A 26573-nucleotide genomic window follows, 5' to 3' on the forward strand; every position below is an offset into this window, starting at 1 on the left:
GCCCACCTAATTACTGTATTTTTAGTAGAGACGGGGTTTCACCATGTTGGCCAGGCTGGTCTCAAACTCCTGACCTCGTGATCCGCCCAACTCGGCCTCCCAAAGTGCTGGAATTACAGGTGTGAGCCCCCGCGCCTGGCCAATCTGGGCTATTTAAAAACTGAAAGTAAAATTTTAAAAGGGGAAGGGGAAAATGGGAAGTTACTGTTTAAAGGGGACAGAGTTTCTGTTTTCGATGAGAAAATTCTAGAAATAGTGGGGGTGTAGCACATGACTGGACTGAATGGCAGGGAAACGCACGCTTAAATGTTTCACGTATGTTTTACAAGAGCAGTCAATGCACACACAAGCGCCACAACCCAGTCCAAGGCTTTGCTCCTGCAGGGCCTTAGACGGGGTACTTGAGACGCCCACCTCAATGCAGGCTGGATCCAGCTCTGGGCTGCCGGGCTTTCCCGCCCCGGGGTCTTTCGTGCGAGTCCCATGGGGGGACCCTGGCCCAGGCTACGGCCGCGGAAAAGGCTGTGGGCGGCGGGACAGGGTGCCCTTGGCTGCCGGGTTCAGAGTGGATCTCGGGACACATCTTCCAGCGCCTGACCTCCGGCCTGTGTGCACCCCCATACCCAGCGGGGCCATACGAGAGCTTCATGGAGGGCACAGCGCGACCCGCCCTCCCCCCAGCCCCGCACAGCGCCCCACGGCCCCCGCACAGCCTCCCGCACAGCGCCCCACGGCCCCTTGATGGACCCCGCAGAGCCTCTCACACGGCGCCCCAAACAGCCTCACGGACCCCGCACAGCGCCTCACGGCCCCCGCACAGCTGCCGCACACCCCGCATAGCACCAGCAGACAGTCGCGGAGCCCCCAAAGGCAACAGCGCCCACCTCGCAGCGCCCAGACCCTGGAGCCCCGACGCCAACGCCATGCACCTGCGCACACCGCGCCTGCGCAGACACCACCCCCTCAGGCCTGGCGAGCACACTCAGGAGGTGGGGCGGACCCACGTCCGCGGCCCATCGTCCGATCCCGTCCATTGGCTGAGAGGAAATGCGTGCGCCAGACTCGCCGCTGATTGGTCGGCGAGCGAGCTTCCGGGCTCTCACGGGCCAATCCTGTGGCAGCGCGTGAGGCGGCAGAGCCCTCTGGGGTGGGATCGCCGGCCGCAAGTGGCTGTGGAGCTGGGGGCGCCGCGCGGTGGGACCATGGCCTCGGAGCAGCCGCTGGCGGCAGTCACCTGTACCGCGCCGGTCAACATCGCGGTCATCAAGTACTGTGAGTGTCGCGGGCCGGCCTGGGACGGGGATGGCCGGGAGCGAGGCCGGGTCCATGGGGGTCGCGCGCTGACTCGACGGCGCGCTCCGTCCTGCTCTCCCAGGGCCTCGACAGACGGGGAAACTGAGGCTCAGGGAGGGGGGCGGCGGTGGTCGGGCGGGGCCGCGCGCTCCTTCTCTGCGTGACGGGCTCGGCGCCACCTGTTCCCCCGCCACGGCTGCAGCCCCTGCAGGGTCGCCCGGCGCCTGCCCATTAGCGATTACTGAACTTTATTGAAATCATCAATCATCGATTCCCACGAATCGTAAGAATCCGCCGTGGTGGTGCGCGTCTATGGCTCCAGCTACCGGGGCGGCTGAGGCGGGAGGATGGCCTGAACCCGGGAGGTCGAGGCTGCGGTGAGCCGAGATTGCGCCACTGCCCCCCAGCCCGAGGCCCTGTGCCCCTCCCTCGCCCCGTTTCTGCCAATGGTAACCTCCAAGGAGCGGGAACGGGGGTCCTCAGCCCACATCCCTGCGCGGGGGAGGCCGGTCCGCACCTGCGCGTTCATAGCCACGCCCCTCCCCTCCCGCCGGGGTTACCTGGCCGCCGCTGGCCACTCATTTTTGTAACGTCGTTTCAAAATGTTCCGAAACTGGAATCACAGTATGTGGCCCACCCAGTATCTTTTGAGTTTGGCTTATTTCATTCAGCATAGAATGTGGACGTGCCCCCGATTGTATCAGTGCTTTGCCCCTCTGTTGCTAAGCCAGTCCGTGGACTCCATGGACCACCCTCTTAGCCAAGGCCTCACCCCGTTAAGAGCATCTGAGGTTTTCTTTCTTTGTTTCTTTCTTTTTCTTTTTTTTTCTTTTTTTTTTTTTTTACAGGCACCGCCACCACGCCTGGCTAATTTTTTTGTATTTCCCTTACCAATAAAGCTGCCATAAAATGTGTACAGGTTTTTGTGTGAACATACATTTTCATTCTTCTGGGATAAATGCCCAGGAGTGCGGTTGCTGGGTCAGATGGTAGATATATATATGCATATACATATATGCATGTGTGTGTATATATATACTTTAAAAAAAAAAAACTGTCCAATTGTTTTTCAGAGTGGCTGGGCCATTTTGCATCCCTACCATGACGCAGTTTTTCCAGATCTCACCAGCATTTGGTGCAGTTGCTGTTTTTCATTTTAGCCGCGTCCTGGTAGGGATGTGCTGACAGGGTGCTGTGCTCCTCATTCGCATTTCCCTGTTGGCCAGTGATGTGGAGCATCTTTCTTTGTGCTTATTTGCCATCTGTGGGTTTTCTCAGTGAAATGTCTGTTCATGTCCTGTGTCCATGCACTCACTGGATAGTTTGCTTTTTTACTATGAGTTTTGAGAGTTCATCATACATTATAGGCTGGGTGCACAGGCTCAAGCCTGTAATCCCAGCACTTGGGGAGGCTGAGGTGGGTGGATCACCTGGGGTCAGGAGTTTGAGACCAGCTTGGCCAACATGGTGAAACCCCGTCTCTACTGAAAAAAAAAAAAATAGGTGTTCTAGATATTAGTCTCCTGTTGGACACGTGGTTTGCAGATACTGTCTCCCAAACTAGCTAATCTTTTCATCCCCTTAACAAAGAGCCAGTTTTTCATTTTAAAGAAGTTCAGCGTATCAGTTTTGATGTCAAGTCTAAGACCTCTTTGCGTAGCCCTACGTCCTGAAGATTTTCTGCTTTTCTCCGAGTTGTATAGGATTGCCTTTTATATTTGTCTGTGATCCAAGGTTGTCCACATCTGCAGAAAGGCTAATTCTTCCTCCATTGAATTGTTTTATCTTTGTAAAAAAAAAAAAATCAGCTGGCTTGTTTGGGTCTGTTCTGGTTTTCTTTTTTTTTGAGACGGAGTCTCGCCAGGCCTTGTGTTGGAGGCGTGGCTGGGATCTCGCTCACTGCAAGCTCCCTGGTTCACGCTTATTCCCAGCCTCAGCCTCCGGGAGTAGCTGGGACCACAGGCGCCGCACCTCACCGCTATTTTTGTATTTGTAGAGACGGGTTTCACTCATGTTAGCCAGGATGGTCTCGATCTCCTGACCTCGATCCACCCGCCAGCCTCCCAGTGCTGATTACAGGCTTGAGCCACCGCTACCGGCTCCTTTTTTTTTTTTTTTGAGACAGAGTCTTGCTCTGTCACCCAGGCTGGAGTGCAGTGGCACACCCTTTGGCTCACTGTAACCTCCGCCTCCCAGGCCCGCTACTCCTGCCTTAGCCTTTTCCGGGCAGTTGGGGCTACATGCACGCACTCACCACACCCATACTTTTGTATTTTAGTAGCACGGGTTTCCACCATGTTGGCCAGGCTAGTCTCGAGCTCCTGATCTCGTGATCTGCCCACCTTGACCTCCCAAAGTGCTGGGATTACAGGCGTGAGCCACTGCACCTGGCCTTTCATTTATTTTTTTGAGACGGACTCTCACTGCGACACCCAGGCTGGAGTGCAATGGCACAATCTTGGCTCACCACAACGTCCGCTTCCTGGGTTCAACCGATTCTCCTGCCTCAGCCTCCCGAGTAGCTGGGACTATAGGTGTGCACCGCCACACCCAGCTAATTTTTGTATTTTTAGTAGAGACAGGGTCTTGCCATATTGCCAGGCTGGTCTCAAACTCCTGACCTCAAGTGATCGCCGGTTTCAGCCTCCCAAAGTGCTGGGATCATAGGTGTGAGCCACTGCGGCTGGCCGACAGTGATTTTTATGGAAACTTGTCCATTTTCTTGTAACGTTCAGAGACTCTGGTCTTCTTTAAACCTTACATTTGAGCTGGTTTTTGATAGCATGCCGGTGGAGAAGGAGGTGCTGGCTCATGATAAGGAGGCAGAAGTCCAGGTTCCCTCCCCACCAACGCTGCCCCATCCCCACCAGGCCCTCAGGAATTCCTGAGTGTCTACTTGGCCTCTGATAAGAGACTGCAGGTCAGGGGAGTCCAGGCTCCTGTGTGCTTTCCACTGACTCCTGGGGAGGTGAAAGTCCCCACGCCTTCAGGGAGGGAAAGGGGGGGGCACTGTTCCAGCCTGGAGTGTGGGAGGAATCTGTTTCTTCTTTTTTCTTTTTTTCTTTTCTTTTTTTTTTTTTTTTTTGAGACAGGGTCTGCCTCTGTCACCAGGCTGGAGTAAGTAAGGCTGGAGTGCAGTGGTGCCATCTCGACTCAGTGCAACCTCCGCCTCCCAGGTTCAAGCGATTTTCCCACCTCAGCCTCCTGAGTTGCTGGGATAACAGGCACGCATCACCACAGCCTGGCTAATTTTTGTATTTTTTGTAGAGACGGGGTTTCACCATATTGGTCAGGTTAGTCTCAAACTCCTGACCTCAGGTGGTCCGCCCACCTCGACCTCCCAAAGTGCTGGGATTACCGGCGCAAGCCACTGCACTGTGCCGGGCCGGGAGTCTGTTTCCGTGTTGCTAGGCTGTCCTTCCCGGTCCTGCTAGGGAAGGCTGGCTTTGGTTGGCAGTTCCAGCTTCTGCAGGGCTAGGTCAGAAAAGCAAGCCCGGGGGCTCCTCCTGCCCTGTCCCACAGCTGTCCTCTGTCACCCATGAGAGTCTCACCTGTGATGTCCAGGGTCTTAGTTGTCCTCAGTGGGAGACAGAGGGAGAAGTCCGCCGGCCCACCTTCCTGAAAGCAGAGGTTTGCCGGCCTCTCAGGGCAGCCGCGTCCGCCTACAAGGGCCACTCAGTGCTGTGTGAGAAAGAGCCTTGCGAACTGCAGAGCGTGGTTCTTTGCCAGGTGTCCGCATTTATCACCCCTGGAGCCGTCCGCCATCCCGAGAGACCTCCCCTCTCACAAAACCGAGCAGATTGTGTGCTCAGCAAAGACGCCGTGAAATAAGACTTCAGCTGAAGCACTGCGCAGTGCTCCCCAGGCAAACGTTTCATTTCAGACTTTCCGGAAGGTTGATTTCTCTTGCTGTCCCATGGCCGTGCTGGGCAGAAAGGGGTTTATCCCGGATGTTCCCGGGGAATATGAGCAGTGAGATTTGAGGAGTTCTCAGAGCTGGGCTCCTCTTGTTTGGGAAGGTGGAGGGGAGGCAGGCCGCGGTCAGAGCGCTCTGCACCTGGGCACTCACAGATGATGATGAAGGAGCATGGAGTGGGGAGGGAGGCTGGCTGGCCTCCAGCTCTGTGGTGGGAGCCTGAGCTCAGTGGGGCGGGGAGCAGTTCTTGCAGGCAGGGGTCTAGCAAGAGGATGGCCACACATGTGCGGTGAGAGACAGGACCGAGGCAGGTGGGGGCTGTGGGTGGGGGGTGGGGGCACCTGTGGGGAATACTGGGGGAGGGTGGGCCGGGAAGCCCACCGGCCTGGCCCTGGCTGTTCATTACAGGGGGCAAGCGCGATGAAGAGCTGGTTCTGCCCATCAACTCCTCCCTGAGCGTCACTCTGCACCAGGACCAGGTACGTGTGGACTGACGACAAAACACCACAGTGCCATTTCCAGAACGTTTGTAGAACAGTTGGTATCAGCTGGGTGCAGTGGCTCACATCTGCAATCCCAGCACTTTGGGAGGCTGACGTGGGAGGATCTCTTGAGCCCAGGAGTTGGAGACCACAGTGAACCATGATCACGCCACTGCACTCCAGCCTGGGTGACAGTGAGACCCTGTCTCTGAAACAAAAAAAAAATTGGTGCTTTTTTACCTCAAGGCTAGGATGAGATGGCTCAGCGACGACTCCCGGCAGCGCGCAGTGTCTGTTCCATCTCCCAGTGTCAGGAGAGCTCAGCACAGCACACACGTGCCCCCAGGTCTCATCACACATGTGCACACTGTGCCCCAGGGGCTCCCTTGGGAGTCCCTGTCTCTTTATTCAGGACAAGGCCTGGTTGCTCCACAAGGTGTGGCCCACGCTTTTCTCCGCCACAGGCTTCCCCACTGCCCAGCTAAGGCTGGCCTTTTCCCCCCGCCCGCCCTCAGCAGGGGGGCCTTGCTCGAGTGGGCAGCCACGAAGCTCTCTCAGTAGAAAGGGATACCTGGCTGGCATCGGTCCTCAATGCTGGCCTCTGAGGTGGCCCTGGGTTTCCTTTTCAGTTAAAAACCACCACAACAGCCGTCATCAGCAAGGACTTCACCGAGGACCGGATTTGGCTGAATGGCCGGGAGGAGGACGTGGGGCAGCCGCGGCTCCAGGCCTGCCTGCGGGAGAGTGAGTTGGGGTCCCCGCAAGCCCATCCCTCCCTGTTGTCAGCAGGGTCCGAGCATCCAGAAAGCGCTTCTGCCTCTGGGCCCCTCCTGGGGCAGCAGGCGACGTAGCTGGGAACCAGACATGCCCACTGGACCCCCAGCTCCAGGGCAGTGGCCCCACTTCAATTCCCGCTGGGCTTGGGTCAGTCTAGGGTTTTCCTGGGGAAGAAAGTCTCCATGAGGAGTCTGGCAGGCAGAGGCCTGGTGTTCAGCTGTGACCCGGGCAGGTGGGCGGGAGCAGGGCGGGCAGGGTGCTGACGGCTGGGCCACACGCTGTCTCATTGTCTCTGCAGTCCGCCGCCTGGCCCGGAAGCGGAGGAATGCGTGGGATGGGGACCCACTGTCCTCCAGCCTCAGCTGCAAAGTGCACGTGGCATCGGTGAACAACTTCCCCACGGCTGCAGGCCTGGCGTCCTCGGCGGCGGGCTATGCCTGCCTAGGTGGGTGCCCACAGAGACAGGCAGGGGTTCTGGGCTGCGGGCATAGGAGCCGCTTCACGCTCTTCCCGGGTCAGGGGCCACTGCCGGGCGTGGCTGAACGAGCATCCCACACCCCAGGCTTCGCTGGCCTCTCTCGAGTTGTTCAGTCTCTTCCCAGAGCATATCTGAACATTTTCATCTTCAGTTGCAGCTGGCGCGGGGCTCTCGCCTGTGATCCCAGTACTTAAGAGGCTGATGGGGGAGAATCACTTTAGTCCAGGAGTTCAAGACCAGCCTTGGCAACATAGTGAGACCCCCATCTCTACAAAAAATAGAAACATCTTCCAGTTGCTCCTTGTGGAGCCCCTCTAGGTCGTCAGTGATAGAAACCACTTCAGACTGGCTCAGACCTAAAATAGCGATGGTTTTGTGGCTCACATAACTGAGGATTCCAATGGGCACAGCTGGTTACAGGCGCCACCAGACCCAGCTCTCTGCTGGCCCCAGGCCACTTTCTGGCGGCTTCTCACCCAGTGTCAGAGCCCGTTCCCATGGTGGTGGTCTCACAGTATCTTCACCCTCAACTCCAGGGATGACGCTTCCTGGCCCACCTGGGCTCCAGTGCCTTCCCTGAACCACCCTCAGTGACCAGGGCCATGGGTGACCAGACCTGGAGGTGGGGTCGCCCTGCTGGAGCCCTGTGGACCGAGGGGAGAAGGTGGCTCCTGTGCTGGGTGGGCAGGGGCACGTCTTATGGAGCCCAGCTCTGTCCTGGCATCAGTCCCTGCCCCACACAACCTTAAAATTCCTTCCCACCCTCAAAGCTCAGCTTCGGTATCCCCCAGGGGACCCTCTCTCCACATCCCCCAGGGGGCTTCCCGCTCTGCCGCAGGTACCTTTTGTCACCTTTGTCTCAGGCCGCAAGCTCTGCAGGCTGTGAACAGAGTGTCCAAGAGCGGAGGGTGCTCTTAGTGGAGGGCGGGGACGGATGGCTGGGTTGGTGAATGCTGCCCTTGAAGGCTGATGGCCCAGAAGCCCTGTCATCTGGAAATCCCCGTTTGCTGTGGGGTGTGTGACATTCCCGGGGCAGTGAGCTGTCAGGGAGCACAGCCCAGGCAGCTCTGAGGACCCTCCCCGGAATCCCCATGCCTGCAGCCTACACCTTGGCCCGTGTCTACGGCGTGGAGAGTGACCTCTCAGAAGTGGCTCGCCGGGGCTCAGGCAGCGCCTGCCGGAGCCTGTATGGGGGCTTTGTGGAGTGGCAGATGGGAGAGCAGACTGATGGGAAGGACAGCGTCGCCCGGCAAGTGGCCCCCGAGTCACACTGGCCTGAACTCCGCGTCCTCATCCTTGTGGTGAGTGGGGCGGGTGGAGCAGCAGCCGGGTGGCCTCTGTCCCTAGTCAGGGCTGCTGCGGGGAGCAGGGGTGAAGGTACCCCATCCAGGCTTTGCTTGGCTCCTAGGGTCAGTGGATGCTAAAGAAACAGACGTGTGGTTGAGTGCTCAGGAAGTGCTCCCACGTGGCGGGCGCCACCACCCACTGGGATCTAGAAGTTGCCCCTATGTCGCCCCTGCTGTGGCCGGGAGGCCTCCGTGGCCAGGCAGGTGGCACTGACTCCCACACCCGCTGCCTGCATTGGCTGAGGGAGGGCTGACTGTTTGGGGCTGAGGTCCTTGGGGCTGGCCTCCTGCAGGATGTGGCCCAGGCTGTCTCTCCCTCATGCAGGTGAGCGCTGAGAAGAAGCTGACAGGCAGTACCGTGGGCATGCGGGCCAGTGTGGAGACCAGCCCCCTGCTGCAGGTGAGGCCAGGAGCAGGTGGCCCCGGGGCCCTGGGAGTCATGCTTGTGCCCGACTCTGCCCTCAGCCTCTGTCTGGGCCCAGAAGTTCTCACACCTGTGGCAGCCCCGCCAAGACCCGGTGGAGGAGCCACAGCAGAGATGGGGCTTGAGCTGGGCTTCCAACCCCGGAGACCCTCCTGGAACCCTCTGTTGTCGAGACCCCCAGCGGCTCCATGGGAAACACCCCGTGCCTTGCAGTTCCGGGCCGAGTCTGTGGTACCAGCGCGCATGGCGGAGATGACCCGCTGCATCCGGGAGCGAGACTTCCCCGGCTTCGCCCAGCTGACCATGAAGGACAGCAACCAGTTCCACGCCACCTGCCTCGACACCTTCCCGCCCATCTCTTACCTTAATGCCGTCTCCTGGCGCATCATCCACCTGGTGCACCGCTTCAATGCCCACCACGGGGACACCAAGGTGACGCGGGCTGGGAGGGCAGAGGCTGCGGTCTCGCACTGTGTCACGTGTCTAGGCTTATGCTGCCGTGGAGACGGTCCCGGGAGCCACGTGCAGGGTGATCTGTGTCTGAAAGCTCGGCCCTGCTGTGTGCGGAGCTCACTGACCATCCGGGTTCTTCTGTTTCGTTTTGTTTCTTGACTTGCTCGGGTCACAGCCCCACCACCTTTTTCCTGGGTTCACAGGCAGAGGTGTCAAGTACCAGGCACTTGGGGTCACAGCTCCACTCCAGTGTGGCCCTGAGGGCCTAGACTGAGCTCTTGGAGAGCCCAGGGCCCCCTGGCAGACCAGAGGGTTGAGGGGACAAGGGCCAGGCACCACGTGAACAGCCGGGGTGACTGCTGTGGGTTCCAGGTGGCGTACACCTTTGACGCGGGCCCCAATGCCGTGATCTTCACTCTGGACGACACTGTGGCTGAGTTTGTGGCTGCTGTGAAGCACAGCTTTCCCCCGGACTCGAACGGAGACGCGTGAGTGTGGACCCTTCCCCGCCTCCTCTTTGGGAGACAGTGCCAGGACCCTGGTCGGAAGAGACGGAGGCACCTGAAGGCTGTGACACTGAGACGGGGAGTCCCAGGGCAGGTGGCAATTCCCCGAGTGTGGGAGCCACGGATAGGGTGTTCCCACAGAGCCATCCCACAGCCCAGGTCCACAGGGAAAAAAGAGAGGCCGTGCAGGCGTGTGTGAGACGCACCCACCTCCTGAGAGACGGCATCCCCTGCAGCTCAGAAGCCCACAGGTCCTTATCCTATAGAACAGTGGCTTCTGAGGAAACACATGTGCATTCCCAGGAGCGTGTACAAGTGTCTGACATTTTGAAGGAAAGGAGTCAAAGCCCCCGACTGCCTTCTTACCGAAGTGAGTTAGAGGCGGGCAGGGCGGCTGGGTGTTGACCCCGCCCCTGCAGTTGGGTGTCTTTTCTGGGGTGGGGTCATCTGGCAGCTGCATCCTGGCGCCACAGAGCCCCCACATACACCCTCCTCGGTGCACAGCGTGGCCCAGCCTCCTTTCACTCCTGGGCTGTTGATTTCTTCCCTCCCGTTGTTTTAATGGAGCCTGATTCTCAATGTGAGGGGCGCCTCCTGTTTAAGGGTGTGTGGAAGCGTGTGGGGATGGGCATCTGTCCTGGGTGGGAGCAGTAATACCTTCTACTGGTCAGGGGCGTGCCCTGTGGGATGGACTCGGACCCACACCCCAGGACTGCCCTCCTGGGAAGCACTAGGCTCGTGGCTTCCGTTGTTCTGCAGAACACAGTGACGAACGCACCAGCTTGAACTGGGCACTTCCCTAAGCTGTTACCCCATGGGGTGTGGCAGCAGCCTTGGCCAGACGTGGGTCCAGCCTGGGCATAGCTATTTACCACATAACCTAAAATTCACTGTCTCAGCCATTCCAGAGCATACAATCCTGTCGTGTTGAGGACACTCACAGGGTTGTGCAGCCACCACCTCGAGCCACGTCCTTAACTTTTTCATCACCCCTAAAAGAAACCTGTCACCACAGCAGCCACCTGCCATCTCCCACTCCCTGAGCCCTGACAGCCAGCAATGCATTACCCATCTCTGGACTTGCCTGTTCTAGACGCTTAGAGAAATGGAGGTTGGCTGGGCGCGGTGTCTCACGCCTGTAATCCCAGCACTTTGGGAGTCTGAGGCAGGAGGATCACGAGGTCAGGAGATCTAGACCATCCTGGCTAACACGGTGAAACCCCGTCTCTACTAAAAATACAAAAAAATTAGCCGGGCGAGGTGGCAGGTGTCTGTAGTCCCAGCTACTCAGGAGGCTGAGGCAGGAGAATGGCGTGAACCCAGGAGGCGGAGCTTGCAGTGAGCCAAGATCGCACCACTGCATTCCAGCCTGGGCAACAGAACGAGACTCCATCTCAAAAAAAAAAAAGAAATGGATGTGTTCACCATGCCCCGCCCTGCTTTTCCAGGTTTCTGAAGGGGCTGCAGGTGAGGCCGGCCCCTCTCTCAGCTGAGCTTCAGGCTGCGCTGGCCATGGAGCCGACGACCCCCGGTGGGGTCAAGTACATCATTGCCACTCAGGTGAGGCCTGGGGCTCGGCTGGTACTCTCGGGGTTTCCTTTCTTGCCAGAGGGGCCTGCCCAGCCCCCAGGGCTCTTGCAGGCTCAGCCCGGCTCCCTGTCCCTATCCCTACTGTGTCTCAGGCAGGAAGCCAGAAAGCCTTTGTTCATTCATTTGCTCTCAAAGTGGACATTACAGGCCACTGGCGATACTCAGAGCAGCAGGGCTGGGCTGGGGGTGGAAGGGCGAGTCTGACACAAGCTCCCAGGGAGACAGGTGGGGAGCATCAGGCCCCTGAATAGGGAGCGCTTGGGGTGGGTGCTTCTGGGGTCCCTGGGCCCCGCACCCCAACAGACCAGGGTTCCTGCTCTCCGACCTGCCCCGAGAGCCAAGCCTGCATCCAGCGATCACGGCCGCCCGAGCTGTTGCCTCCACCTTCCTCTCAGGGGCCACATGCACAGGCTGCCTGTTTCCAGGCTCTGTGGTTCTCTGTCCACCCTATGACGGAGGCAGTGCCCTGGGCGGGGGCTGGCAGCTGGCGGGGCGGCTGTGCCTGAGGGAGCTGCGTGTGGGTGGTTTAGCTTCTGACCAGGACCCACCAGAAGGGCGGGGGCACACCGCTACCCTCCTGTGTCCGGCCCCCTACAGATGCTGGGCACAGGATGAGGTGCTGCCATTCCTGGTGACCTGACACGGATCTCTTCCCCCAGGTGGGGCCAGGACCCCAAATCCTGGACAACCCCAGCGCCCACCTCCTGGGTCCTGACGGCCTGCCGAAGCCAGCTGCGTGACCGCCTCAGCATGACCGCACACCGCGTGGAGAAGGGGTGGCCTCGCCAGAGCTAGGGAGCGGGTGTGGTGGGCTCCGGACTACTGGGACATGTGGGTGGTGGCTTGTCCCGGGGCCCATGGACAGCTTGCTGTGGGGCCGTGCAGGGAGCCCTGCAGCTGCCCAGGTGTCAGGAGAGGTCCCTGCCGAGTGCTTCAGCTGCCCCAGGGCTTTGCCAAGATGGGATGGGGTGGGTATGAGAGCTGGCAGAGCCTCGGTGCAGCAGGGCTGAAGGGCTCGCTCACCCCAGCTCCAGCTGCTCCCAGTTCTCTGAGACGGGAGCTCAGCGGGGAGGTGGTGTCCCTCCATCGGACTAGGGAAGGGGTCACTGTGCTGGGAGCAGCCTCCTCAGGCCTCAGGAAACCACCAAGTGCCTTAGATGGTGGCTGCCCACAGCACTTCTGCTGAGACCCTGCCCCAGGCCTAGGTGTGGCTGGAATGGTGGTAGGAGTGGGCTCCAGTGTGGCCCTGGTGGCCGTGGGGAATAAACCAGCATTGCTGCCTCCTGCCTTCCGCTGTTTTTCTGTTTCATAAACCAGCATTCCGGAGTTCCTGTTCTGAGTGACCCTGGGACCTGCCAGGGAGTCCCGGTGTGCCCCATGAGGGCCTAGGAGAGGGGCAGGCTGGACAGAGCCACAGAGGGGCTCCCCTCACACCCCACATTGGCTCAGGTGGGACCCTCAGGAGCAGCCCCCGGTCTAAAGTCTTCCCATGGGCGCTGGGCTCACCACCCCCACGCCAACCCCTGCGTCCTGTCTCCAGGCCAGAAATGACGGGGCCGTCCCTGCATTCTGTGCTTTCCCAGTTGTGCACATCCTGTCCCCTCCCTCGAGTATCAGTCACAGTCCAGTGGCATGGTGTGGGGAGGCCCCCTGCAGTGTCTGACCCAGGCCACGCCTGTGCCAGCCCAGAGCCAGGGGGAGGAAATGGGGGCTGGGCCTTTGGTCCCCATGGGGAGGCCACCCTCGTCCTTGGTAGCATCAGGGTGCAGAGGTGTTCCCGGGCTGTAGGGGTGACCCCTCTGCTATTAATAGAAGCCTTGTTGACACGGGACCCTCAGTTGGGTCCCGGGCGTCGGGCAGGGGAATTTGTCAGTGCTTGAGAGCTGAAGCTGGGAAGCCCTGGGGAAGCGCGCGCCCCGCCTGGGCTGGGGCTGCCGAGCAGGGCCCCTCCTATGCCTCGGCGGGGTAGAGAGGGCGGGGACAGAAGGCCCCGGGGCAGCCCTGCACCCTACAGACGCAGGTCTCCGCCCAGCCGCGGTCACCTGGGGGTTTGGGGGCAGGGCCTGGGCGGAACGGGATTCGGCCGGGAGCGCAGGGGCGGCAGTACGCGCCTACCAGTGTCCCGGCAGGGTCCGTGCCGCCATGGGGCAGATCGAGTGGGCCATGTGGGCCAACGAGCAGGCGCTGGCGTCCGGCCTGAGTGAGTGCGCGGCAGGGACGGTGGAGGCTGCAGCCTGGAGGGGTATCCCAAGACCCCAGCCGGGACCTCGGGCTACTTACAGGGCGGGGAAGTGGGGCGCCAGGCGGGCCAGGGTCAGGCCAGGAGGGTGCGGGGAACAGGGGCGGGACCCTCAGGGCGCGGGCTGGAAGGCATTCTGAGAACCCCAGCAGTCCCCCTGCAGACCCTGCGGAGCGCGGCGCCCCTCCCCCATTCCCTCCCTCGGTCCCCCGACTCCGCGGAGGAGGAAGTTGCAGCGCAGGGGAAGAGGCGGTTCAGCCCTGGTGGTTTCCGGGGTCGCCGCCCCAAGCCCCCAAATGGGGGCTCTGGCCTGGGCGTCGGGAGAAGCTCCCCTGTCCCTCGGTAGCCAGCTGGGCTGCGAGTCGCCCTCCCTGGGCTTGGGGCGGGGAGTGGGCTCTTCATGCCCCGGGGCTCAGCCCTCCCCATCTGGAGTCTGCGCTGGAGGCGGCCTGGGATTACACGAGGCGCTGAAACCACCCAGTGACGGCCCTGCCCAGCCCAGCTGCTCAGGCGCTTTGCTCTTGGGGTGGGATGGCACCGACCCCAGTCACCCCGCTGCGCATTTGCTCAGAGGTTCCGGTGAGGGCTGCAGACTCCGTTTGGAAATGGAGCCTCTCAGGACCAGAGCCGGGGAGTGTCGGGCCCAGGCCGGGTGAGGCTGGGTTCAGGCGGGGTCTCAGGGCAGAGGCACCAGTGCGGCAGCTCCAGGAAGGACCTGCACCCGGTGGGGAGGAGTGCCTGGGAAGGGCCTGGAGGCTGAGGGTGAGGAGGAGGGGCCCGCTGCCACCACTGCCCTGGGGCTCTGAGCGCCCTACTGGTTGTCTGGGGTGCGTGGTAGAGACCTCAGGGTGGGAGGCCTGGAGCATGGGGCCCTGCAGCCTGTCCCACCGCCTGCTTGGAGTCAGCGGCCAAGAACTCGGTAGGTCAGTTCAGACAGCTCTCCCCAGAGCCGCCCCTTGAGACTGTCACCCTGCCTGCCCCGCACTCCCTACAGGAAATAGAGGGTCTGAGGGCACCCAGCTGGGAGCCAGGAGAGCTGGGCTCTAGTCTGGCCGCCTGCTGAAACCCGCCAGGGGCTCCTGGCCCAAAGAATTAGAGCGGGACTGGACGCCCTGCGCTGCCTGCCCTGGCCTCCCAGCTCTCTGGCCCCCTCCTCCAGCTGCCGGGCTTCCTTTGTTCCTAGATCTCCTGAGCTTGCCCCAGGGCCTCTGCACAAGCTGCTGCTTCTGCAGAGCCTCATGGCTGTCTCATTTCTCAATTCAAATGTCACCTGCTCGGGGAGGTCTTTCCAGAGCGTGCAGCCCCGGGAGGCAGCTGACCCAGAGAGAGTGGGGCCTTGACAAAGAGTCCCCCCCGTACACAGCAGGTGCTCTGTAACTGTGGCTGGGTGCCAGAGTACGTCCTCAGCCCTCCCTGGTGGCACCAGCGGCAGCTTTGCAGCCTCTTTCAGATGGCAGGCTTGGGACCAGGACGGTCCCCCAAAGATGCACGGACAATAGGCTGAGTAGACCCAAGGACACTGCCGTCCCCTCCTCCAACACAGACAGGCAAACCCAGAGAGTTAATGTGTAGCTGGGCTCAAACCAAGGATAGGAAATCTTCAAACAATACCATGTGGAGACAAAAACAGAATAGCTGGCAGGGCAAGGTGGCTCATGCCTGTAATCCCAGCACTTTGGGAGGCCGAGGCGGGCAGATCACGAGGTCAGGAGATCGAGACCATCCTGGTTAACATGGTGAAACCCCGTCTCTACTAAACATAAAAAAAATTAGCCACGTATGGTGGCGTGCACTTGTAGTCCCAGCTACTTGGGAGGCTGAGGCAGGAGAATCGCTTGAACCCGGGAGGCGGAGTTTGTAGTGAGCCGAGATCACACCACCGAATTCTAGCCTGGGCAACAGGGCAAGACTTCATCTCCAAAAAAAAAAGAAAGAAAGAAAACTAAATAAAATAGTAGGAAGGACCAGGCGCCGTGGCTCACGCCTGTAATCCTAATACTTTGGAAGGCCAAGGCGGGTGCATTCCCTGAGGTCAGGAGTTCGAGACCAGCCTGGCCAATGTGGTGAAACTCTGTCTCTAATAAAAATATAAAAATCAGCTGGGTGTGGTGGCGGGCGCCAGTAATCCCAGCTACTCGGGAGAATGAGGCAAGAGAATTGCTTGAATCCGGGAGGCAGGGGTTGCAGTGACTCAAGATTGCGCCACTGCACTCCAGCCTGGGTGACAGAGCGAGACTCCATCTCAAAAACAAGAAAAAGAAAAAAAAAATAGTAAGGGGGAATATTGGACAATACCCCCCCCCCACCCCGAAAAAAAAGGTGCAGAAATAGCCACATCAGACGAAACCGAAATTAAGGCGAAATAGCTGACGGGTTAAGAGGAACTCCGTCTCAGGAGGAAAGAGACACCCCCAAGATGCAGAAACCACACTCGGCCTATTGGCTTTCAGTGCATCAAAGACTCATGGTGACAAGGGGTCCATCGGGGGTCCCAGAGCCCAGGGGCACAGGCCCACTGGGGCCTGCAGGTCGGGCCGTCCCTGGCTGCTCCTGGGACCTAGGGCCCGGGCATGTCCAGCACCCCCTCCGCCAGCCCGTGCGCCACAGGCTCTGCTCTTCACCAGCGCAGAGGGCTGCCTCCTGGGGGTGTCCCTGACCCTGTCACTGTGCTGTGGGGATGGGGATGGGGATGGGGATGGGGATGGGGATGGGGAAGCTCTGGGTGGCCTGATGGCCCACAGGAGGTAGAGAAGGGGAGTGGCCCAGACCCCCAGGACGGGAGTCCCACAGTACCTGACCCACTTCTCCCCACAGTCCTTATCACCGGGGGCATCGTGGCCACAGCTGGCCGCTTCACGCAGTGGTACTTTGGCGCCTACTCCATGTATCCTTCCACCTGAGGCTGGGGCGGGTGGGGAACACCCAGGGCAGAGCCAGGGAACCACTTCACAGTGAGCTGTTCGCCTCCGCTCCCCGCCACCGCAGCCAGGCTGGGACACAGGGTGGGCTGTCCACGGGTTGGGCAGCCTAGGCCCCAGCAGCCAGGCTCCTCGCCTGGGCCATGTGGTGGTCAGCGGCAGACCCCCAGTCTGAGTCCTGGTGAGGGGTGGGCAGGGGGTGTCACCAGAGGGCCAGGGCCAGCACTGAGGCCTCCCGGTTGGACTGCTGGGATCCTGTCTGCCCCCTCCTGTCAGTCAGCCCCCTTGCCCGGCCCCTCCACCTCCTTTGCCCCATCTCAGCCCAGCCGTACCTTGCGACAAGCAGCATTGGGCAGGGTGGTGGGAGGGCGGGCGTGGGCAACCCTGAGTGCCTGACCTATTGGAACCTCCCGTGGCTGCCTCCTGGCTCTGTGACCTCAGGCAGTGGCTGCCCCTTTTTTTTTTTTTTTTTTTTGAGACAAGGTCTCGATCTGTCCCCCAGGCTGGAGTGCAGTGATGCAGTTATGACTCATGGCAGCCTCCACCTGGGCTCAGGCCACCCTTACCTCAGCCTCTGGAGTAGCTGGGACCACACACACACACACCACCACACCTGGCTGACTCTTACATTTTTTGTAGAGATGAGGGTGTCACTGTGTTGCCCTGGCTGGTCTCAAACTCCTGGGGGCTCCAGTGATCCTCCTGCCTCAGCCTCCCAAAGTGCTGGGATTCCAGACGTGAGCCACTGTGCTCGGGCCCTTCTCTGTGTTGTCTTCAGTAAAGAGGGTTCCCTGTGGCCCCCCAGGCTGAGCTGGGCTGTTCCTTAACCACATGGCTTCAGCGTGGCGGGCGTGTTTGTCTGCCTGCTGGAGTATCCCCGGGGGAAGAGGAAGAAGGGCTCCACCATGGAGCGCTGGTGAGTCTCCCCCTCCTGCTCTGGGGTCTCTCCCGGGGCTGTGGGGCCAGGCAGGGCTCACAGGGTCTGTACGTGGAGCCTAGTTCCTCACTCAGAGGCTCCGGAACCAATTCTTTGGTGCTTGTGGGCAAACCAAGGCCAGTGCCTGCCCTGTGTGTTTTCTGGGAGGGAAGAGGCCTGGGTGCCCTGGGGTCGTCGGCAGGGCAGCAGGGGAGTCCTGAGTGCTCGGAGAGGCCCAGCCGCGCTGTCTCCCCTTCCTCCCTCCCCCAGGGGACAGAAGTACATGACCTCCGTGGTGAAGCTGTTCGGGCCCCTCACCAGGAATTACTACGTTCGGGCCGTCCTGCACCTCCTGTGAGTCCCCACCCTTCACCCCCTCTCGGGCTCAGGGGGGCTTGGAGCCGACCCTCCCCCACTGTCCCACTGGCCGGGCTGCCTGGACAGAAGCCACCCCCCACTTACCTCGATGTTTTTCCAAACAAAAATTCGGGTTCCCGGCTCTGGCGGGGCCCCCGGAGCCCGTGTCCGCTGTCTAGTGTGCAGGATTTGTAAGGATCCTCCCCAAACCTGAGTAGCTGCGATCCTGTCTGGAGTCAGCAGGCCCTGCTGGGGGGTCTTGCCTGGGCTTCCTGGTAGGGTGGAGGATTCCGCACTGTGTGTCTGGTGGTTGCTGCCGGCCGAGGCCAGGACACCGGCACGGGGCTGCCCTGCAGCTGCTGGGGGTTCCTCTGAGCAAGTGCCCCCGAGTCGCTCGCATCCACATCAAGGCCAAGAATACCCAGGACCGAAACAAGCCCTGGGCCGCACACATCCCCTGGGTCTGTGGTCTGCCTTGTCCTGAGACTTTGTGGCCTTGGCCCCCAGACCTGGGGCTCCATTCCCCTTTCTGAGTGCCCTTCTGTGTCCCTGCCTCCCACCCCCCACTCCCCCAGGCTCTCGGTGCCCGCCGGCTTCCTGCTGGCCACCATCCTCGGGACTGCCTGCCTGGCCATCGCGAGCGGCATCTACCTGTTGGTGAGTGGCGCCCTCTGAGGTTAGCCCCAGCCACCCCCACCCCCTGCCCTGACACCCTTGGACATACGTGGCCCTTGAAGCCAGCTCTAGTAGGTTGAGCCGAGGCTGGGAGCAAGCGCGAGCCCGGGCGTGTGCTCACAGCACCGCGGGGACGCAGCAGTTGCCGCTGCCGTTTTTGGCGCGTCTCGTGTGTTGGGTCATTTCCCTGCATTTCTTCATCAACCCGCACCACGGCCCTGGGAGGGGTACTGGTGTCCCCACTTTGCAGACAAAGAGGCGGAGGCGCAGGGAGGTGCTGTGGCTGGCCTGGGGTCATGCAGCCGGCAGAAGGCTGTGCCTGGGCTTGGGTCCGTTTATCAGGCTTTTCTCACCTAAACCCTATTTGCGCTGATTCGTGGGCGGTGCCAGGATGCACGCAGTCACGCAGATATTTTCTTAAACTGCCGACACCTAGGTTTGGTTTAGGAACACAGCACCCTGTTAGAGGGCTGCCCATCCCATGGGATACAGTGATCGTTCTGAGAGGCCAGGGATGGGTGAGGGGACAGGGCGTAGCCTGGCCAGGCCTTGGGTGAGATGCCCTCTGCCTACCCTGGGCTCCGGAACAGACGGCTGCAGGCCACCTCGTACTGCAGAGGTCTCTGAGTGGACAGAGCCCTCAGACTTTGTTTATTTAAATCCTTTTGTCCCTAGAGGTGAGTCCCTCCTGCCCACAGAGGCAAACGCACACTAAACCAAACCCAGGTGCCGGCAGTTTAAGAAAATGTCTGCTTGACTGCGTGCATCCTGGCACCGCCCACGAATCAGCGCAAAGTGTGTGTGCGGTGTTAAATGTGCAGTACTTTCTGTGTGTGCCTTCCATGTATGTAAGTGGAGTTCTGTTTCAAGGCTCATTGACCTGCCACCGGCCTCTCAGGGCTCTCCTTTAGAATCCCTTTCTCTTGCCAAGCGCTCATCTGGGCTGTTGCTTTGTTCTCCAGGGGCCACCCACATGCCCCCTGGCTCCTGCTACCACATACAGCTAGCGCGCTCCTGGAGACCTCAGTAGGAATTCCTTGTGCTAAACCCAGAGAGGAATTGCTGGGTCAGGCATCAGCCTCTGTACCGTTGACCCTGCTGGGCTCAGCTGCTCCCCAGCAGACAACCTACCACCAGCCGTGCCGGCCCCATCGCCCCCACCTGGCGCACAGGGCTTTCTCCCACGCTTGGCAGTTCCACAGCACGAGGCTGGCCGTGCGGAGCTTGCACTCGCTCTTCTCTGACTGTGGATTTGCGCTGTTGGAGTTTCTTCTCCCTTGAGTTGCCTGTTCATATCCTTTGTCCATTTTTCTATTGTGGTTTTTGTCTTTTTCTTAAGTTGCAGGAATTTCACGTGTTATTTTAGCTACTGAGCCTTCGTAACCTTTAGACACTGTGAATGCCTTCCTGCTTTCTGGTAAGGGTCTGTTAACTTGGCCCGTGAAGTCCTTCACTGCACTGAAGAACAGAAGTTTCCCTGTTTACTTGCTCTATGGTCTGTGCTTTGTAGAAACACCTTTCCCTGGCCCTGGGTGCTGTGTTCACGCTCCTGCATTTTCCTCTATCAGCCTTAGAGTTTTGCTCTTCCGGACGGAATATTTCCGTTTTGGGGTTAGGTAGGATCACAGATGTCCCGTTTCTCTTTCTGTTTCATGACGTATATGTTGTGACATATTTTTCTACCGGATATTGTGGAATAGAAGATGAAAAGTCCACTTGGCCTGTTGCAGTGGAACCTCCGGGCATGGGCCCAGGAGTCTGTATTTTTAGTAAGCCAGTGGACTCCTGCGTTCTTCAAGCTCTGCCCCTGACCCCCATGTGCAGAAATGCATGGGCACCGTTGGAGGGCTGCCGGCCGGGGTGGGTGAATGGCACCCACCAGAAGGAGCCGGGCCTGCGACTCTCCTGGGCCACCCCTCCTGCCGGACCTCAGGCGTGCCTCCCTGCCCTTGGCTCCCTGCCTTGGCGCCTTGGGAGGAGAATTTAGGTGCTGGAATTTGCATCTGGGAGTGTCCACCAGGGGATCTTCCAGAAGCCCGGGGGTTCCTGCCCTACTCCTGGCATGAAGAAATAGCTTGGGTTGGTGTCAGGCTGACCCAGGTCCTGGCTGTGTGGCCTCCTGCCATCACTTCTCTGAGCGACAGTCACGCCATCCCGCATGGGATTCAGACTTGAGCCCATGTCCCAGGGCCCCTGGCGGGGTGGGCCTCCAGGGAGGGAGGGCCGGCTTTGGGGCGCCGCCCAACCCCTCAGTGCCCCGCAGGCGGCCGTGCGCGGTGAGCAGTGGACACCCATCGAGCCCAAGCCCCGGGAGCGGCCGCAGATCGGAGGCACCATCAAGCAGCCGCCCAGCAACCCCCCGCCGCGGCCCCCGGCCGAGGCCCGCAAGAAGCCCAGCGAGGAGGAGGAGGCGACGGCGGCGGGGGGATCCCCGGGAGGTCCCCAGGCCAACCCCATTCCGGTGACCGATGAGGTCGTGTGACCTCACCCCAGACCTGCCCTCCCGCCAGGGGCGCCCGCAATAAACGCAGCAAAGCCCGGAGCGTTTGCCTGAGCCTCTGCCTGGGGCCGGTGGGCGGGGCCGGGGTAGCGATGGTTCCCGAGGCCTGGGCAGGCACCCCGTTTCCTGCCCGCGGGGCCGCATTCCAGTAGCATCAGCATCGCCTGCCTTGTCAGCAGCACATGAAATCCCGGGTACTAGGCCGGGCACGGTGGCTCAATCCTGTAATCCCAGCACTTTGGGAGGCCGAGGCGGGTGGATCACGAGGTCAGAAGATCGAGACCATCCTGGCTAACACGGTGAAACCCCGTCTCTACTAAAAATACAAAAAAATAGCAGGGCGTGGTGGCGGGCGCCTGTAGTCCCAGCTACTTGGGAGGCTGAGGCGGGAGAATGGCGTGAACCCGGGAGGCGGAGCTTGCAGTGAGCCGAGATCACGCCACTGCACTCCAGCCTGGGAGACACAGCGAGACTCCGTCTCAAAGAAATCCCGGGTACCGTATATTCCACGAAATATAGTGGAATATGGGAATTCCAGGTGTGTGCCTCCCTAGAAAGGTCCTCCCCGGCCTGGAGGAGGTAACAGAGTCCTCCCTTGCTAGCTCTCCCAGGCCCTGCAGGCCCTCCACACCTAGTGCCTCCCTAAGGGGCGTGGATTCCAGAGGAGGCCGCTGGCAGTAAGTGAAAAGGGAACAGGGCGGGAGCCACGTGGTGAGCCTCTACCCAACGCCTCTTTTCTGTAGACACTGGTGAGGCTGGTGGCGGATGCACCCTTGTTTTCCCCCCACACTGATGCTGGAGGGCTCTCCAGCTGCCCAGGACACTCAGGCCAAGTTGTAGGGGGCTTCTGGCCACTCCTGCTCCTCACTTGTGCAGAGGCTGTGGCTGGTTGCACATGCACCTGCCCACAGGTCCTCACCACCCCCCCAGCCGGGTGCCCTCAAAGCTTTGCCGTGCATCAGCCACATCCCCCACCGCTGGGCTCTCACCAAGGCACCCACTCTCCTGAGGCTGGAGAAGCCCTTGCCTGCCGCTTGCCCACCTGCTCTCCCAGCAACTCACACTTCAGAGCCAGGTCCTCTGTTCCCGGGGCTTTCAGAAGCCACCCCCCACCAGCCAACACTCAGCACCATGCAGACATCTCAATCCAGCCTCGTCTCAGCTGTCCCCCCAGATCACCAAGCTTCAGGTCACCCTTGAAACCCCCACAACCCCACGTCCAATCCTGGCCCAAATCCAGACCCCAGCTATGTGGGCCATCCCCACCCAGGCCACCTGCCATCTCCCGCTCTTCCCTCACCCCCTGAAACCATCCAGATGCTGCCATTGAAACCCAAAGCCCCACCCCAGTGCCTCCAGCTCAGAACCCACAGGCTCAGCTCCCTTCAGTGACAGCCACAAGCTTCTGATGGCCCCATGGCAGACCCAATCTGCACCCAGCACCCTGCCCTGCCCCGCCCCCGCCGTGCCCCTCTCACCTGGCGTCAGCCACGCAGGCCACTCTCTGACCCTCGGACACACCCAGCACGTGTCTTCTCAGGGTCTCTGCATGGGCTCTTCCTGCTGCCTGGAGCTATTCCCCGCATGGCTGCCTGGCCCCTTCCTGCTCCCCTTCAGGTCTTCGAGGCCTCCCTGACCCTCTGCTTAGAACCGCAGCCCCTCCCCCGGAGCCTCTGTCCTGGACCATTCCCAGACTAAACACCACTTGTTCCATCAGTCACCATGAGGGCAGGAGGGATTTTGACCATTTTGTTCTCAGCCTGTTCCCAGTGCCAGGCGCCTAGTAGAAACTCAGTATGGCTGGGTGCGGTGGCTCATGCTTATAATCTCAGCAGTCTGGGAGGCCGAGGTGGGAGGATCACTTGAGCTCAGGAGTTCGAGATCAACCTGGCCAACATGGCGAAACCCTGCCTCTACTAAAAATACAAATACTAGTTGGGTGTGGTGGCGCATGCCTGTACTGGGAGGCTGAGCTGGGAGAATCGCTTGAACCTAGAAGGTGGGGGTTGCAGTGAGCTGAAGTCACGCCACGGCCCTCCAGCCTGGGCAACAAAGCGAGACCCTTTCTCAAAAAAGAAAAGAAATGTGTTGAATGAAAATTCTACCGCCTGGACAAAGGCCACCACCTCCAGGAAGTCTTCCCTGAGGCCTCCTCCTCTGGGGGTCTGAGTGGAGTCCCCCACCCCCATTTCCAGGCACCTGGACACGGTAGGTGGGTGAGCCAGGGGGCCAGGCAGGGGAGGGGCTAACAACTGCCCAGCAGCCCCACGGCAATGTCAGCCCTCAGGGCTGGGGGCCGAGAGACTGAGACCCTGAGACTGTCACAGGCCTGGGTCCCCTTTCCACGACTGAGGCTGCTCACCCCAGGGTCCCTTAACTAAAATCTCCAGCAAAGCCTGGGCCCCAGAGCCTGGCTAGTTCACCTTTAGGGAGGGCGCCTTGGTCTTGGCTGTTGATCCGACCCACAGAGGCTTGGGGCCCTGCCTTGAGCCGACAGCCCTGCAGTTCATCCTCAGAGACTCTTGCCTGGGGGCCGAGATGGTGCCCCTAGGCGCTCACATCATTACAAAGCATAGGGCTCAAGGCTCTGCCTGGGGAAGGAGGCTCATTCCTGTTCCCAGGGGTATCCTCCGGGGAGACACTGTGGGCAGAGCAGGGACACCTGTGCTCCCCCGTGCTAGAGCTCAGTCCCACCTGCATGCACTGCTCGCTGCTGCATAGACCTTTCTGAAAGGATAGCCCAGAACTGGGTCCGTGGCTGGCCTGGGCCAGGGCTGAGCGGGAGAACGTCGCATTGAATGTTGGCCTCTGGGGATGTGTTCATCAGTTTAATAACAAACGTACACTAAAATAATTGTTTAAGAAACAGGGGTACTTCCAAGGAGGTTGGGAAGAGGGAGCCTGGGGGGCCTGAGGTCAGTGATAGGGTGAGGGAAGCCGGGAGTGGGGCTGGGAGCCAAGGTACAGGTGGCCGTGTGACAACTTTTCTGTGGCTTTAAGGGCTGGAAGAGGTGCTGAGCTCCTTCTACCCCCAACTGCTGAGGCTGGAGATGGGGAGAACAGTGGGGGGCCATCCTCCAGACACGGGGGATGCCTGGACCCCAAGGGTAGTGTTGGGGTAGGCATATAAATAACAATAAATACACATAAATAGGGGGTGCCCTCTGGGGAGCCCATGTGTCCAGTCTAGGGGCTCCACAGCCTCGGTGGTCACACTGACCGGGGCAGCACGCAGGTACAGCCGACAGGCACGCGAATGAACTCGGTGTGGAAGGCGAAGGCCCCGGGCGTGGGGAGCCCCGAGCCGTCGCGGGAGCAGGGCCGGCGGCGCAACACCAGCAGACTCTGGAGCAGCCGCACGGAGTTGAGCGCAGCTGTCTCGCGGCCGGTCCGTGGGTCGATGCAGCCTCTGCACAGGCACTCGGCGAAGGCCAGCTTTTGTGGATAGCGGTCCTCGTCTGTGTCCACACTGCGGGACGGGGCGCACAGTGAGTCTCTGGCCCTACCCTTGCCTCCCTGAGGCTCCTCTCCCCTCAGGGCCCCTCCCCGAGTGCTCAGGATGGGACCTGAGGCAGTGAGGGCCGAGCCACACAGGCTTGGCGTGCAGTTGGGCTCGTAAGTGGTGGTAATCCATGTCTCCCCAGGGCGCTCCAAGAGCACGGAGCAGGGGCCGGAGGCCTCTAAAGCCTCCCTCCCACTTCACCACCCAGCCCCACTTCTGCAGGAGCTCAGGTGAGGGGCCCAGAATTTCCCCAGGGGACCCTGGCCACCAAGGACAGTGGCAGGCAGGGCACGGCCGCAAGAAGCAGCTCAGCCGCCCAGGTCAGCAGTGCCGGAGGGACGGAGCTCAGGTGGCCACGCCCACTTGACAGGGGAGAACCACCAAGGCCCAGAGAGCTCTCCAGGCAGTCAGGGCCCTGCCAGGGGAGGGGCAGCCCACGCCACAGCAGGATCCCCAGGTCCTCACCGGTATCTCCATGGTGAGATGGAGCGCTGGTGGGTGTCTGCCTCCAACACCTCCTCTGGCCGCAGCACCGGGCACTGGGTCGCAGCTGAGGGCCTCTCATGCCTCCTCCTGTGGCCTGCTGCCTCCAGGCTGGACACCAGGGCTACAGGCAAAGCCTGCCCCCACTTCGCACCTCGAGCCAGCAGGTGTGGGGGGGCCTGGCCGAGGGGCAGTTCCTCAGCTGAGTAGCAGCGTGGGGTCCCATGAGTGTGGGGGTGCCCCCTGAGGAAGGTGTCATGGTGGGCCAGGCATGCATGCAACCAGGTCAGAAACAGGAGGCCAGGGAGGAGCTGGTAAAACAGGCAGGTGGGTGGTTAGGGGGTGCCCAGGGCAGGGGGCACCTCACTTCCACCTCAGCTTTCCTTGTTCCCAGGGGAAAGATGGAGTACAGCCCTCCCTCTATAGATGGGGAAACTGAAGCCCAGAGAGGCTAGCCCTTCAGCCCAAGGCACCCAGCATGCCAGGGCTCCGTGGATCTGTAACTGCCTCCCCCTACCCCTAGACTGAGGGGTTTCCCAGAGCCCATCCCAACACCCTCATCCCAGGGTTCAGAGAACCCCACCCCAGCCCTTCCAGGCCAGGCTGTGCCATCCAAGTGGCATGTGGAGAGGCTCACTGTCATGGTGGTGGCAGCAGGGCAGGCCGGGCTTGGAGCGGCCTGCACACTTGGCGGCAATCCCACAGGTGCACCTGGCCATGCACCTGGCAGCAGCCGCTCTTATACCTGAGGCCACACCTGGGGGAAATTCCGGCACCACTTCCTTCTCGGGAAGTGCCCAGCTGGGGCACTTCCTTCTCTGGTCCCCGCAGCCCCCACCTGCTGTGCATCAGGACACAGACATGCAAGGAGCCCTTGGGGAGCTCCGTCCTGTTACTCCCCTCCCCTGAGAGACTCTGCCCAACCTGAGCACCTGCCCAGGGTGCTGCCTTGTCTAACATTCTCAAACTGTTTTTTTTTTTTTGAGACAGGGTCTCGCTGTCACCCAAGCTGGAGTGCAATGGCGCTATCTCAGCTTACTGGAACCTCCACCTTCCAGGATCAAGCGATTCTCCTGTCTCAGCCTCCTGAGTAGCTGGGATTACAGGCACCCACCACCATGCATGGCTAATTTTTGTACTTTTAGTACAGACGGGGTTTTGCCATATTGGCCAGGCTGGTCTGTGGCTCCTGACCTCAAGTGATCTGCTTGACTTGGCCTCCCAAAGTGCTGGATTATAGGAGTGAGCCACCGTGACCAGCCTTGAACCTCCTATAAGAGGGTTTCTGCTTGCGTATCTGTCCGCACCTTGCTGATTCAACTTGTAGGTTTTCATCTGGACCTGATGGTGGCGTGGCGCTTTGGTACCCTACACAGTTCTCCTCCGTCCCCTGCTGGTGGGTGCTGAGGGTGGTTCAGTGTTTTAGCTGAGATGATCAAGATCAGGTGAGGCTCACGTGCCCCCTTCACCCAGGTGGGAGAGGTCCCAGAGGAGATGGGGAAGCAGGTCTTCAGGTCTCTGTTGGGCTTCTGTATTTTTGTTGTTGTTGTTGTTGTTTTCTGAGGTAGCGTCTCGCTCTGTTGCCCAGTCTGGAGTGCAGTGGCGCGATCTCAGCTCACTACAAGCTCGGCTTCTCGGATTCACACCATTCTCCTGCCTCAGCCTCTTGAGTAGCTGGAACTACAGGTGCCTACCTGGCTAATTTTTTGTATTTTTAG

The 26573-nt window shown here is 60.3% G+C and overlaps 3 protein-coding genes across 5 annotated transcripts; 2 read left to right on the forward strand and 1 right to left on the reverse strand.

The window, feature by feature from the left end:
- The first annotated feature begins 1125 nt into the window (after window positions 1–1125).
- MVD (mevalonate diphosphate decarboxylase) lies at window positions 1126–12552 on the forward strand. 2 transcript variants are annotated; one of them, XM_003917298.5, is made up of 10 exons: window positions 1126–1272; window positions 5618–5688; window positions 6321–6435; window positions 6767–6913; window positions 8048–8247; window positions 8618–8692; window positions 8930–9148; window positions 9542–9657; window positions 11124–11235; window positions 11925–12552. In XM_003917298.5, exons 1-10 carry the CDS (start codon window positions 1203–1205, stop codon window positions 12003–12005), a joined length of 1206 nt encoding a protein of 401 aa, XP_003917347.2. In that variant the 5' UTR covers window positions 1126–1202; the 3' UTR covers window positions 12006–12552. The 2 variants fall into 2 exon arrangements, with proteins under 2 accessions (XP_003917347.2, XP_021787975.2); XM_021932283.2 differs by having other exon boundaries at window positions 11863–11974.
- A 765-nt stretch (window positions 12553–13317) lies between these two features.
- LOC101005729 (cytochrome b-245 light chain) lies at window positions 13318–20912 on the forward strand. Of its 2 annotated transcripts, none has more exons than XM_003917299.5 (6): window positions 13318–13465; window positions 16319–16388; window positions 17264–17338; window positions 17609–17692; window positions 18271–18352; window positions 20634–20912. In XM_003917299.5, the coding sequence occupies exons 1-6, from the start codon at window positions 13408–13410 to the stop codon at window positions 20850–20852; spliced, it is 588 nt and encodes a 195-aa protein (XP_003917348.1). In that variant the 5' UTR covers window positions 13318–13407; the 3' UTR covers window positions 20853–20912. The 2 variants fall into 2 exon arrangements, with proteins under 2 accessions (XP_003917348.1, XP_009195309.1); XM_009197045.2 differs by lacking the exon at window positions 13318–13465 and adding an exon at window positions 13562–14156.
- Window positions 20913–23202: 2290 nt separating this feature from the next.
- On the reverse strand, window positions 23203–25498 carry IL17C (interleukin 17C). Its single transcript, XM_021931584.2, has 3 exons — window positions 25493–25498; window positions 24838–25166; window positions 23203–24339 (listed from the first exon to the last, which is right to left on the reverse strand). The coding sequence occupies exons 1-3, from the start codon at window positions 25496–25498 to the stop codon at window positions 24081–24083; spliced, it is 594 nt and encodes a 197-aa protein (XP_021787276.2). The 3' UTR covers window positions 23203–24080.
- Between the last annotated feature and the right edge of the window lie 1075 nt (window positions 25499–26573).

Source organism: Papio anubis, chromosome 18, assembly GCF_008728515.1.
Source record: "Papio anubis isolate 15944 chromosome 18, Panubis1.0, whole genome shotgun sequence".
NCBI lineage: Eukaryota > Metazoa > Chordata > Mammalia > Primates > Cercopithecidae > Papio > Papio anubis.